Below are 13,364 nucleotides of genomic sequence, written 5' to 3'. Positions count from 1 at the left end.
ATTCATGAATCTGTGTTTTTAACACTCACTGTTAAGTGATTCCTTAGCCACATTTTGAGAAACAATGACATAACTGATTCTGTTAACTCTAATTTCCTCACCTGAAGCCTGGTGAGAAGCTGAGACAGCAAAGGAGTTCAGCACTAGAGTGAAGTAGGTCAGTGCATGAAACCAGGGTTGTTTGTTTATAGACATTGGCAGAAATAAAAATGTATGCTTATTAAATCTAGTGAGAAAATAAGTGTGTATGAGGCATAGGTTTCTTCAAACTTATTTTTCTAAATATAGTTAAAAGAGTGCCTAAATTTAACCTTTAATGTAGATAAATTCTGTTATGAAAAGGTATGAAAATTCAAGATTATAAATCTTGATGAGCTGAGAAATGTGTTTTGTGACTTAAATTGTGTTTAAAGCATTCTCCTGCTACCAGAAATGGTTGTCTTGATTGTAAAGTCAGTTCTTTAAAAGGCAAATCAAACAGGGGCTCCTGCTGGCTCAGTTATTAGAGCATGTGACTCTTCATCATGGGATTGTGGGTTTGAGCCCCATGTTGGGTGTAGAGATTACTTTAAAAAAATAAAATCATTTTTTTAAAAGTGAATCAGACAGACAAGGAGTAAAATTATAAAACTAAGTGATTAGGTGGGACTAAGGTAGAGGTAGCTTGAGCAAGGAAGAGTCTGGGGGCCTGAAGGATGTGGATGCTGTGGTCATAAAGGAAGAAAGCTGTTTCAGTGTAAGTAGCAATGTGGGCACAGATAGGATAGGACATGTGGTATGAAGGGGAGTGCTAATTCAAAGATTCTGAAACAGGAGTTTTGTCTGTAAGGTGAGAATTTTTTTCAGTCAAGGCAGTAATTTTAGTGTGAAGGACTCTTCTAGAAGAATCATTTTCATATTTATGTATTACAGACTGGGGGCGCCTGGGTGGCTCAGTGGGTTAAGCCTTTGCCTTCTGCTCGGGTCATGATCTCAGGGTCTTGGGATCGAGCCCTGCATTGGGCTCTTTGCTCAGCAGGGCGCCTGCTTACCCTTGCCTCTCTGCCTGCTTGTGATCTTTTTCTGTCAAAAAAAAAAAAAGTATTACAGACTGATGTCCAATTAACACTTTTTGACCATTATAGTATATGCCTTTCATTGTAATGTCTGTTTATTCAAAGAACTGCCTATATCATTCTTTGCTTATAAAAATAATTTTTATTAGTCTTTGGCATTAGATTTCTATTAATCATAAAATAAGGAAACATTCTCAACCTTATAGCCCTTCTTTGCTCCTGTATGAAACATTCAGGGCATTTGTCCCTTTGGGGCTGAGAGTGGTGCTGACCATGGTGCTGCCTGCGTGACTGTCCGTGGTACTGTCCGTGGTACTGTCCATGGTACTGCCCGCAGAATTTGAAATTGTAACAGCTTGGTCTTTTCTATTTAGGAACACTACCTTAAATTTAAGCACATTTGAAAACTGTAGTCGGGGGGGCCTGGGTGGCTCAGTGGGTTAAGCCTCTGGCTTTGGCTCAGGTCATGATCTGAGGGTCCTGGGATCAAGCCCCACATCTGGCTCTCTGCTCAGTAGGGAGCCCTCTTCCCCCTCTCTACCTGCTGCTCTGCCTACTTGTGATCTCTGTCTCTGTGCCAAATAAATAAATAAAATCTTAAAAAAGAAAACTGTAGTCAGTAATAACTGTATTTTAATACACTTATTCAAGTTTTTTGATACACAGATGATACACACATGTATATACAATACACACATAGGTATATGTGTATATATAAATACACACATCCATAAATACACATCATGACATTATAGAATTGTTTTTCAATCTTTAATGCACAGAATGGTATCATGCTGTATGAATCTGCAGTATGATTTTTTACTCAATATTATATTTTAATAGTCTATCCATCTTTTATACATTTAAATTATACATATTTTAACATTTAAATTATACATATACATACAATATAATTTATAATTATACAATTAAATACATGTGAAGTTTTAATTTTAATTGCTGTACAATATTCCACATTCTGAATATGCCACATTTTATTCATCATTCCCCTACTGATCAGTGTTTTTTCAGTGTTTGACTATTACAAATAATGCTGCAAGGAACCTCTCTATAGACTTCTTTTTAGATAAATGTTCAGGAATCTTTCTGGTACAGACACCTGGAATGGAATTGCTGCTGCACCAAGTTGCTCATTTTTACATAAATATTTCATTCTGTACTCATCTTCACTATATGAGGAAACAGGCTCTCTTGCTTATGAAAATTACTTAACATGTAACCTTTACTTTCTAGAAAATCTTAAGAAAGAACAAAGCACCCAGAAGTGGAGGCAGGAAAGTCTATTGAAACTTCCAGCTGAGATTTGAACTTATTCTTTGATCTTCAGTGAATTTTCTATTCTGTACCTGGCTTTCTTAGTTAATTTGCTTTTGAAAATGTTTATCTTTATGTGTATCCCCCTTTATAATGGCAAACCAAAATATTAAAATATGATTATACAAGCAATTTCATTCAGAGAATTTGTAGAAAATTTTTACATATGACTCAACTGACTAGATTATAAGCAATAAGGTTAGAACACAATATAGGGTATGGAAGAAACATAAAGCTTTACATAGTTCCATCTTCTTGTTTTACAGATGTGACAAATCAAGACACAGAAAGCTAGATGATTTACTTAGAATCTTTTTTTTTTTTGAGGTTTTATTTATTTATTTGAGAGAGACAAAGATAGTGACAGAGAGTATGAACGAACACAAACCAGGAGGAGAGGGAGAAGCTAGGCTCCCCCCACCACCACCACCGTGCACTGAGCTGGGAGCCCAGCACAGTGCTCAGTCCCAGGACCCTGGGATCATGACCTGAGCTGAAGGCAGATGTTTAACTGAGTGAGCCACCTAGGTGCCCCCTAACAAAATCTTTTGAAACAAAGACTCCAACTCCAAAGTTCCTTTATCTTGCCTACTTTATTAATAGCATGGAGATTAGGCTTTTTGCTGGTATGTGCTGTTCATACAAAGATGAGTTAAAAACATGGTTCTTGCCTTCTTTTGCATGTTGTGCATGGAGTACTTACTGTAGTTTGCTGGCTATAGTAGGTGCTCAGTAAATATTCTTGTAGTATTAGAAACGTCAAACTCTAAGTTGCTCTGGAGCAAATCTGCATAGCAAATATTGTTTCTCAAGCCTTTTTTGGCGGGGGGTCCTACACACTAACTTGCTAGGGCAAAGGAGTCCACACACTTCTCACATTAGCTCTTGCTTTTGTCAAACAAAAGTCTGGTTTGAAAGCAGCATGCTATGTCAATTCCGCTGGCACTTCCATGCTGTCATTTTGTCCTCTGTTAAATGAGAAGGAGGAAGATGCAGAGACCGTGTGGGAAGGGCTGTGATTTACTGTGAGAGTCGGGTGAGGGTAAAGGGAGAGATAGAGTGCTGCTCAATATGTCCTAATTCAGAGAGGAGCTAGACTTCCAGTGGTTCTATTATTTTCTTCAATCTCTGCCTGTGTCTCCCTCTAGTGACGGCCATGGAAAAACCCCTTTTGGTCGAATTCTGTTAGACTTCATTTATGTGAGACTTGTAATTACTCACAGAACAGCAAGTATTTGGTGTCCTTGAAATTTTAAAAATGCTTCCTCTTTTTTCCCCTAGTATCCTTATATACATTTGACAAGGCGAAACAATGCATTGGCACAATGACCATCGAGATTGATTTCCTGCAGAAAAAGAGCATTGACTCCAACCCTTATGATACTGACAAGATGGCAGCAGAATTCATTCAGCAGTTCAACAACCAGGCGTTCTCAGTGGGACAGCAGGTGGTTTTGAATTTTCTTTCATTTCCTCCCACTTAACAGGCATTCCAACCCCTGTAGTTGTCCAAAATAATAATTCTACTTTTTAGAAATTGCGAGGAGCTTCACATATGGACAGATATATCCAGTTGAGTGGCAAAAAGTGATGGAGATTTGTTTACTGAATCTCTGAGTCCAGTCAGAAAAATTCTATAGTAGCTTTTAGGGTTATAGTGTCATATTTCATTACAGCAACTCTTTCCTCTGTGAATTTGGGAACACTGCAAACTTATATGTCTCAGATTTCTTACTTTTCTTTTTGTGGAACATTTGTTTTGTCTCAGATGGCTTTCTCTCTCTCTGATATATTTCTGTAGAAAAATCATTCTTAATTCTTTGATTGTGAACTAACTTGAGAATCTTAAGACAATTAGGTATATATATTTTCAGGTTTTTCATGGAACATCTGAAGCCCAGATTTTTTATCCTTAGAAGTGATATGCTGATCTTGCGTTTTTTTTTTTGGACTTCGGTTAATATATTGTTAACATCCTAGGAAGAAATTCTGTTCTTTTATAATTTTACTTAAAAAGCTGTGTGAGTTCATAAATTGCTGCTTGTTTGAATGTGTAAATAATCATTGCTCTTTTGACCTCATCATTACTTTTTCTCCAGCTTTGTGACTTTTCTTAATTGTTTCTGACTCCTTCCTCCTTTAATTCACAGCTCCATAGCAGTAGTTCTCAAAGTGTGGTCCAGAGACCTCTGGGGGACCCCTGAAACTCTTTCAGGGGGTTTGCGAAGTCAAAATTATTTTCATAATAATGCCAAGATGTTATGTCTCTTTTTCCTCTTACTCCCTCATGAATTTATGGTGGAGATTTGCAAACTATGTGATGTGTGCTAGCTCATCGGCACACTGACTGTTAAAGCAGATGTGAGGGTCCAGCTGTCTTCCTTTAACAAGACATTAAAGAGATTTGTAAAAATGTGGCAGTGCCACTGCTTCCACTTACGTTTTTTATTTTGGAACTTGGTGTGTTTTTTTTTTAAATAAATTTAAAATGTCATTTATGTTCACACATAGTAAATTTGTTGTCATTTTTATATTAACAAATACATTTTCAGTTTCTTGTCCTAATTTTTACTCTAGTGAATACCAGTGGATATAATCCATTTAAACAAATGCCCTTTGGGGATTCTCAAAAATTTTTAGGAATTTAAAGAGACCCTGAAACCAAAAAGTTTGTGAATTGCTGCTACGGCATTCTGATCTCTAGTGACTTACCTGGACTGTCCTTGCAGGCTGTCATCTGGGGGCGTATGTGGAACAGGCAGTGAGAGAAGTGGTAGAAAGAACTAGCTCTCGGACGAAAGGAGTGTCACTTCTTTGGATTCTGTCATCTAAGTGTAACGGCATAAATCTGGAAGAACAAGGGCAGGCATCTGGATGATCCCTATATTAGGATAATCAAACTCTCACAAGTGAAACTGAATCACTGATAGAAAAGGGTGATAGTACATTTATTATTATTTTTAGAAGTATTAGAATTGGAATGAACCTCAGAGTTTATCTTTTTTCCCCCCTCAGAGGTTATCTTGTCTAACCTCCTCATTTTGCAAATGTGTAATTTTTAAATTCAGAGAAGGTAAATGATGTGCCCATGGCTACACAGCCAGGGCCATAGCTGAGACAAGAACTCATTAGTTAACAGAACAGTTAATTAATTGCACAAATACTTACTGGATAACCTAGTATGTTTCAGCTACTATTTTAGTCCCAGCCGATCAGAACAAAATACACTCATTTCTTATTCTTACAGAGCTTACTTTCTAGTTGGGGAAGACAGAAAAAAAGCAAGAACTGCCATGCACTGTTAAATACTTTGATGTAAGTAAAATGAGATGATGTGCTGGAGAATCAGCATGGTTGCTGCTTGAGATTAGACGGTCCAGGGAGGTTCCCCCAAGGTGACAGTCTGCTGATCATTTGGTGACCACCTGTCCATTGCTTTTTGAACTGTGCCCTACTCCTTCTGGATCTGTACACTTTCTGATGAATAATGATGCTCCAATTGCTTGCCTAAACATCATTGTTTTTACCTTTTTCTTTAACATTATTACTTTAATAGAAGATGCTCTGGTATTTGTAATCATTTAAAACCCAGTAACGTGCAGATGTCTATAAACCCATGAGAGAAAAATCCTCCATAATGCAGAGAAGAAATAAATATCTCACACCAAATCACTGTTCTGCGTATCAACTCCCATTTGTAGTGGTGAGTAGTGGCAGGATTAGCAGTCAGCTTTGCCTGCTATAGTTACTGTTATATCCCAGCAGAGAGGGCCTAGGTTGTAGAAGGCACTCAGTAAATACTCGATGAATGAATGAGCATTCAGAAGCTGTCTGTGAACTTGTATGGCAGGGATTTGTATTGGTGGTAGAAAGGCATGAATCTTCAAGTTATGGACCCAGGACCCAGGCTTGAATCCTGGCACTGTCATTTACTAGGACTCTGGCTTCCATTGCTTAGGCCCTCTCTGGATCTCAGCTCCCCTGCTAGTAAGACTGAGGAAGACTGTTTCCAAGAGAGTTCATGAGTATTAAGTATAGGACCTCCTGTAGTGTTTGTTTGGTACATGAAGATGTTCAGTGTTAGTTCCCTTTTCCTCTCATTGCCTGTGTGAGTAGTTTGCCTGTGGAGCAGATTTGAGAGGGATATACAGAAGAAAACTGCCTTCCCTGCATTTGGGAAACACTGGTGATGAGAATCCCGCCATTATATCATGAAGTGATTTTTCTCCCCTTATCTCTTTTCTACATAGCTTGTGTTTAGCTTCAACGAAAAGCTTTTTGGTTTGCTGGTAAAGGACATCGAAGCCATGGATCCTAGCATCCTGAAGGGAGAGCCTGCGACAGGTAAAAGACAGAAGGTATGTTTTATTTCTGATAATCACTGTGATGTGAATTGTGAAGAATAATATAACATTTCTAGCCATTTTCTTGCTCAGTGTTTTCTTTCATTGTATGTACTCTTTCTTTCTAGGTAGTAGGGAGAAAACATTGGTTTTATAGCTAACACTTATCAAAATATAGCATGAATTACACTTAACTGCAGACTTAATAGTAATTTGAAGTTTGTATGTGTACTTGTAATCCTGGTTGAATGTAGATGGTAATTATTGTACACAAATAATAAGAGTCAGGCATTATCAAAAGATATATGCATTGAAATTAAATTGAAATAGTAGAAGATAGTTAATACAAAAATAAATGGAATTTAGATGATAGTTTGGAAAACTTGCTTTGCTTGAAGAGACCTTACTTCTCCTTCATTTTTGGCCTTGCTTTGAGAAGTCCAGAAGTTCACTCTTAGGCTAACTACTAATTATTGTCTTTCTATATAGATTGAAGTAGGACTGGTTGTTGGAAACAGTCAAGTTGCATTTGAAAAAGCAGAAAATTCATCACTTAATCTTATTGGTAAGATTTGCAATTTTTAGAAAAGCCTAAATAAAGTGGGACTATCTCTATTATTATATGTGACTCAACTACCATGATTTTCAAGTCTGGGAGGAGAATAAGGGCACCTCTGTTGAGAACGGTTATCATGAAATCATACAGTATTTCATCACTGTCTGATGTGCCAATACAGAAAAAAAGTTTGGGGCACCTGGTGGCTCAGTTAGTTACTCATCTGCCTTCAGCTCAGGTCATGATCCCTGGGCCCTGGGATCAAGCCCTGCACCGAGCTCCCTGCTCCGCAGGTAGCCTGCTTCTCTCTCTGCCTCTGCTTCCTGCTTCCCCTGCTTGTGCTCGCTCTCTCTCTTTCTCTCAAATAAATAAATAAATAAATCTTTAAAAAAAAAAAGTTTAAACCTTCACTAGGTCATCATTGTCCATTAAAAACAGAATGTGGGCTATATGTGTAATTTTTAATTTCTTAGTAATCACACTAAAATTCAGGAAGAAAATACAGAATAAAATTAATTTTAAACTTTTCTCTTAAGATTTTATTTATTTATTTGGAAAAAAAAAAGATTTTATTTATTTGAGAGAGCACACAAGAAGGAGCAGAGGGAGAGGGAGAGAAGCAGACTCCCCTACTGAGCAGGGAGCCCGATGTGGGCCTCGATCCCAGGACCCAGGGATCATGACCTGAGCTGAAGGCAGACAGTTAGCCAACTGAGCCACCCAGTTGCCGCTAATTTTTAAATTTCTAATTTTGAGATCAGTTCAGGCTTACGGAAGATTTGCAGAAATAGTTCAGAGAGGTCCTGTATGTTTCACCAGATTCTTTGGGGTTAACGTCTCAAATAATCATAGTACAGTTACCCAAACTAAGTTAACATGGCTATGTCGCTACTAACTAAACTACAGATTTTATTTGGGTTTCACTAGTTTTTTCATTATGTCCTTTCTGTTCCAGGATCTGATTCAGAATCTCACATTGCATTTAGTTGTTTAGTTTCCATAGTCTTCTCTGGTCCCTGACAGTTTCTGAGGCTTCCACTGTCTTTATACACCTTGGTGCATAATGTGTCTGTATGCACGTTGGGAACTGGTTAGTGATTTGTAGACTGCCCCTCACTTGGTGGTGTGTTAAATGTGACATTAGCATCATTTCTATTAGTGATTGAGTTAAATGGTGAATGTGCAGGTAAGGAAAGTCTTTCCACAGATTCATAGCTCAGTCCTACTCTTGTAACGCAGACTGGACTCTAAGAAAAGTAACTCAGCCAGAATGATGATGCCATTAACTGTATGGTAATTCTGATTTGGGGTGATTTTCACTATGCCGATGTCTTCCCAAGTACAAAGTAGAGGATTTTCACTGGTTGCACACCATTATTTCCAAGATTATTTACCTTCAAATATGTGACCTTTTTTATTGATCTATAAATTATCATTCCCTCCTTACTGTTTTTCTCTTAATTTTGCAATAAAATACTTGTTTCATAAATTACTGATATTCACTCAAGAATAGCTCGCACACTCTAAAATCTTAAAATTTGATTTTATTTTCATAATGTTTTATAATTCTTTTTGTTGCTTAACATATTTCAAGCCTCTTAATACACCTCAACAATATAATTTTTAATGCTTATATATGTTGTCTTATGGGGGTCAGATTTTTCAGAATTTCCTATTACTGATCCAATACATTTCTGAAATGATTTCTTTGTATTTCACACATCTTTCATACACCATTTGTTAAGGTATCTTATGTTAAGGGAGTTGCATGACTTTCATACAATGTGGGTATTTCTAAGTCATGCAAAGGTGTGATTGATGGGCTTTTTTCCATTGATAAATAAAATTGTGTACTGATTTAACATGCCCACAAGAGGGCAGTAGAGTGTAAGAAATATATTTTTCATAGCTTCATAAAGGAAATGAGTCCACAAAACCCTAACCATAAAATCACCAACAAGGTAAACTTTTTCTAATGTGATCTTTTCTTCCCTAATTAAAAAAAAAAACTGTATCACTTTATTTTTTGTTTATAGTAGAGTGTATTAAGGCACTTTTATTCTTTTTGAGATGGCTAATGTGGTTCTCTTGAGTTACTTTAGGTGGCACTATGACATTTAAGTTAGATCATTTTTATCTTTGAAAATTAGGCAATGTTAATTTTGAAATCATTAAGACCTTAGGATAATTTTAGACTTTTGTGTGCAAGTGGGGGAAAAAACAAATGACATCAGACTTACTCAGTGCATCTTTTCAGGCTAAGGGGTTTATAAACTTAATCTAGACAAATACATGTGTTTCTAAATATACTTGCTTCAGGAACCTTGAGGGATTGCTAGATTTCAGTTGCATTTCTATCAACTAGTGTTGTCTTCATCAGATGTACACATGGTGTTTGCTTTCATCAGCCAAGTTAGTTAATGTGGTAAGGATTAGAGGTTACTAAGACCAATCTCCATGGATTGATTACAAATGGACTACTGCATGAGTTTAGACGTTTTGGAAATGTTTTACTGGCCCTGAGTGGGTCCACACAGCTAGTTAACATAGCAAAACTCATTCTTCTTATTAGAAAATCAGCTAAAAGCATGTTCATCTTTGCATAGGATAGCTTCTCTTTATGCATTAAGAGTGCCCCATGATTTCTGTCTTTTTTCACCTAGTAATGAAGTTCTTGTTTCACATTTGATTACCTTTGTTTGACATAGGCAAAGCGAAAACCAAGGAAAATCGCCAATCTATCATCAATCCTGACTGGAACTTTGAAAAAATGGGAATAGGAGGTCTGGACAAGGAGTTTTCAGATATTTTTCGACGAGCGTTTGCGTCCCGAGTATTTCCTCCAGAGATTGTGGAGCAGATGGGTGAGTTTAAAAAGGAAAATTTGATAAAATCTTGTATTGTTTAAAAAAAATAATAAAAAAAGAATGCCATGAAATCTTTTGTGAAATAACGTTTTGAAATTATTTTTCAGACCTGCTAGTATATTTTTGTGTTCTAACTTTTTCTTTTTAAAAAATGTTCAAAAAGTTTTTTGAAGTATTAGAATTTTTAAAATTACATTTTAGTATTGGGGGGGAAGTAGAAATATTTGTGGCTACTTTATCTTATTGATTTATTTATTAATTTAAATATGTGTATGGACATATTTAGAAATTTCATTTTATTTATTTATTTATGAATGTTTTTCTATAAGACACATTTAGGAATTTCATCGGACTCTAAAGAGCCACTGTGGGTCTAAGGTTTACGCTGCTGCATCATCGTTATCTGTTCAACTGAGGGCATTGTTCTTCTGTTAGCTACGGCTTCTTTTTATTGTGCTGCTGTATTACCAGATTTGTACATCTTCATACCTAGTAAATGGATTCTTGGCATATTTTTCTATTAGATAAGTTTGATCCAAAAAGACAAATGCAGGATATACATGGGAGTTTCCATATTGCATATAAAGAAATGTGCTGTTCATTTATCATTTCCTTCTTGAAGGTTTATTTAATTTATCGTTGTGTGAAGTGGCTTTATTTGCCATAGTGGAAATGCTGGCGTGACTGTTTTCGTATCCAGATCATAGGTTGAATTGGAATGTGTGCAACAGAATTTCTGAGAAAGGAATTTATAACATAATAGCTTCTGGCAGGCTGTTAGTATAAAAACAGTATCTTAAAAAAACCTGAAGGAATACGGATATATTACTCCCTTCACCTCCATCATTCTTTATCTTTCCATTGCTACTGGCAGATAAAAGTATGGTGGGGAGAAGAACTGCTTTCTAGGCACTAAGTGCTTGGTTCTATTAGCTGCCTATTGTTGGTAGCTTTTCTGCCTGGCCGTTCACTCTGATAAATTACAGGCACAGCACACACCTGTTCTCTGGGTAAAGGTCGAGTTTGGAGTTGGATTAAGAGAAAATGACAGAGACCCTCATCACCTGAGTTTTATACACCTTGAGATGGCAATAACAGACTTTTTTATCTGAGAGATAACAAAGGCCAAGTCCATAAAAAACAGAATTTTAATTTGGAACACAGTAAAAAATGTGGTAATTCACTATCTCGGTACTGTGTGTTTTGAAGCATTATAAGTCCATAAAGCTTTTTTGATCAAGACATGGAAATAGTGTTTGCATATTTTTGGGTATCAGGAGAGAGAAAAGGATGGTTTTAAATGTTCTCTTATTCTTATGGCATATTTTTCACTGGTTTTCAAGACTGAGCTTTGTGCAGAAAGAGTCTAATAATTCTGTTTCTTTGAGCATTTATATTATCCAGCCAACAAGTAGAAAATAATGGCGTCTGTTATAAGCTATATTATAAATATTTTCTCACAGTTTTTGGAAGTCATCAAGGATTCACTTATTCAGATATGCATTTCCTGTTTGTGCATTATCCAAACCCTGCTCATTAGGGTCTCTGTCTGCAGTTGGCTAGATAATACAGAAAGGAGCAAAACTCATGTTGGTCAACTTGTGACTTTGCTAGCTGTTGGAAAGCTTCGAATTCAATCAAAACAGATCTGGAATTTTTTAGTGAATTTAATCTGTGTTTCTGCAGTCCATATTGAAATTAGTTAAATTATAGTAGTTGGCTTTTTGTTATTGTCAACATGTTTTTTGTTGACTAAGTACCATGGATTTTAATTTTGTTTGTGAGGGCTACTATCTAGAACCTTTTTTGTGGATTTATTTTTCTAATACTTTTACGCTAATTGGACAAAAAAATGAATTCTGTTCTTTAAAAAAATTTTTTTTTCTCTTTATGGCTTTTTGCCATCAAGATACATGCTACCAATTTGATTTAAAAGACAAAAAGTATAAAACTACCTTTGCTTTTGGGCTAAATTGAAAGGCATTATTTTCTTTATTCTGAATGAAGATTGTCAGTGTCCTAAGGCTCATTTTTATAGTAAAATGGCTGGGAAATAAATCTCTTGCTATACATGTGTCATTCCCTGTTTTCCATTAGAGTCTTCTTTTTGCCTTTGAATTTTGGGGAATTACATAGTAGAATACCTCATTGCAGTCTAAGAACAGTATAGTTAGAAAATTCCCATTAGGCTTTGGTAAAGGTATATAAAAGTACAGATTGCTACATTTGGATAGAATATAAAATAACTGTGTGCAAGTTCCTTTTGTATATACCCTATGTTCTTTTACTCTGCCAGGTGGGAAAAAAATTGTCTAATTTTTTCCTCACTCTTTATTAACGAAATAGCTAAACATCTATGGTTTGGGGGATCTGATTAGACACTGGGTGTGATTGTTTAAATCAATTAAAATGGAAAAAATAGTGATTAGAAAAGAATAATTTATGTAGGTTATGGAGCTGTTTTGTTTTGTGTTAAGCAGAGAACTTTTTTACTTTTGGCTTGAGACCAAATGATGGTGTTTACCATGGAGTCTAGAGTTATGTCTGCTTTGTAAGTAGGAATCTTAACTAAATGGATCTCTTTGCCGGTATATCAAAGTTGCAGGTTCACAGAGTGATCAATTTGGAATTCTTTTCTCTCACTGGGTTCATGAGTGACAATTTTGCTTCTAGGTAACGCAGTTCTTTCCTTTTGCCTATAAAACTTCATGTTCCTTTCCACCATTGAGTTTAGAAATGTGAGGGATATGAAGACCAAAAGGCTGACCAGAGGCGCACAGGGACGCAGGAAGATTCAAGGTCAGGTGAGGTCATGCATATGCAGTCAGTGTCCTAGGAGCACCTTCCAAGTCCCAGGATAGAGGCGTGGGCATCACAAAGAGGTGTCTCTAAGTCACGGTGAATGACCTCAGCAGCCGATGGCCGTCCTCGAGCTCAGTCAGGTGGCAGCGTGTGTACTTGTGTTCAGACATTCATTGCACTTACTCCCTGGCAAGCGGTTTTGTGGAGAGTGTTGCGGGTCATTAATTGATGAAGTGCCTCAGTTCCTGTTGTGGCTCTTTTGTTGACAAAGCTAGAGATTCTGTAAAGAAACATCATTTTTCAGCATCTCTCCAGTTACCTGTAAGCTGTAAATGCCAGGACGAAAAGACCCACCAAAAATCCTCTTCAAAGGACAGTGGAATGATTGTTAAAGAATTAGCACCTC

General features: G+C 36.6%; 1 protein-coding gene across 2 annotated transcripts in view; it reads left to right on the top strand.

The window, feature by feature from the left end:
• NSF (N-ethylmaleimide sensitive factor, vesicle fusing ATPase) overlaps nucleotides 1–13,364 on the top strand; it is a 147,812-nt gene that overhangs the window by 37,955 nt on the left and 96,493 nt on the right. For both annotated transcript variants that reach the window (XM_045985642.1, XM_045985641.1), the window contains exons 5-8: nucleotides 3,672–3,838; nucleotides 6,641–6,748; nucleotides 7,223–7,298; nucleotides 9,998–10,153. In XM_045985642.1, coding sequence (XP_045841598.1) covers nucleotides 3,672–3,838; nucleotides 6,641–6,748; nucleotides 7,223–7,298; nucleotides 9,998–10,153 — 507 coding nt within the window. The remainder of the gene's footprint in view (nucleotides 1–3,671; nucleotides 3,839–6,640; nucleotides 6,749–7,222; nucleotides 7,299–9,997; nucleotides 10,154–13,364) is intronic.

The sequence above is a fragment of the Meles meles genome, chromosome 18, assembly GCF_922984935.1.
Source record: "Meles meles chromosome 18, mMelMel3.1 paternal haplotype, whole genome shotgun sequence".
Taxonomy (NCBI): domain Eukaryota; kingdom Metazoa; phylum Chordata; class Mammalia; order Carnivora; family Mustelidae; genus Meles; species Meles meles.
This window is presented reverse-complemented; position numbering and strand designations above follow the sequence as displayed.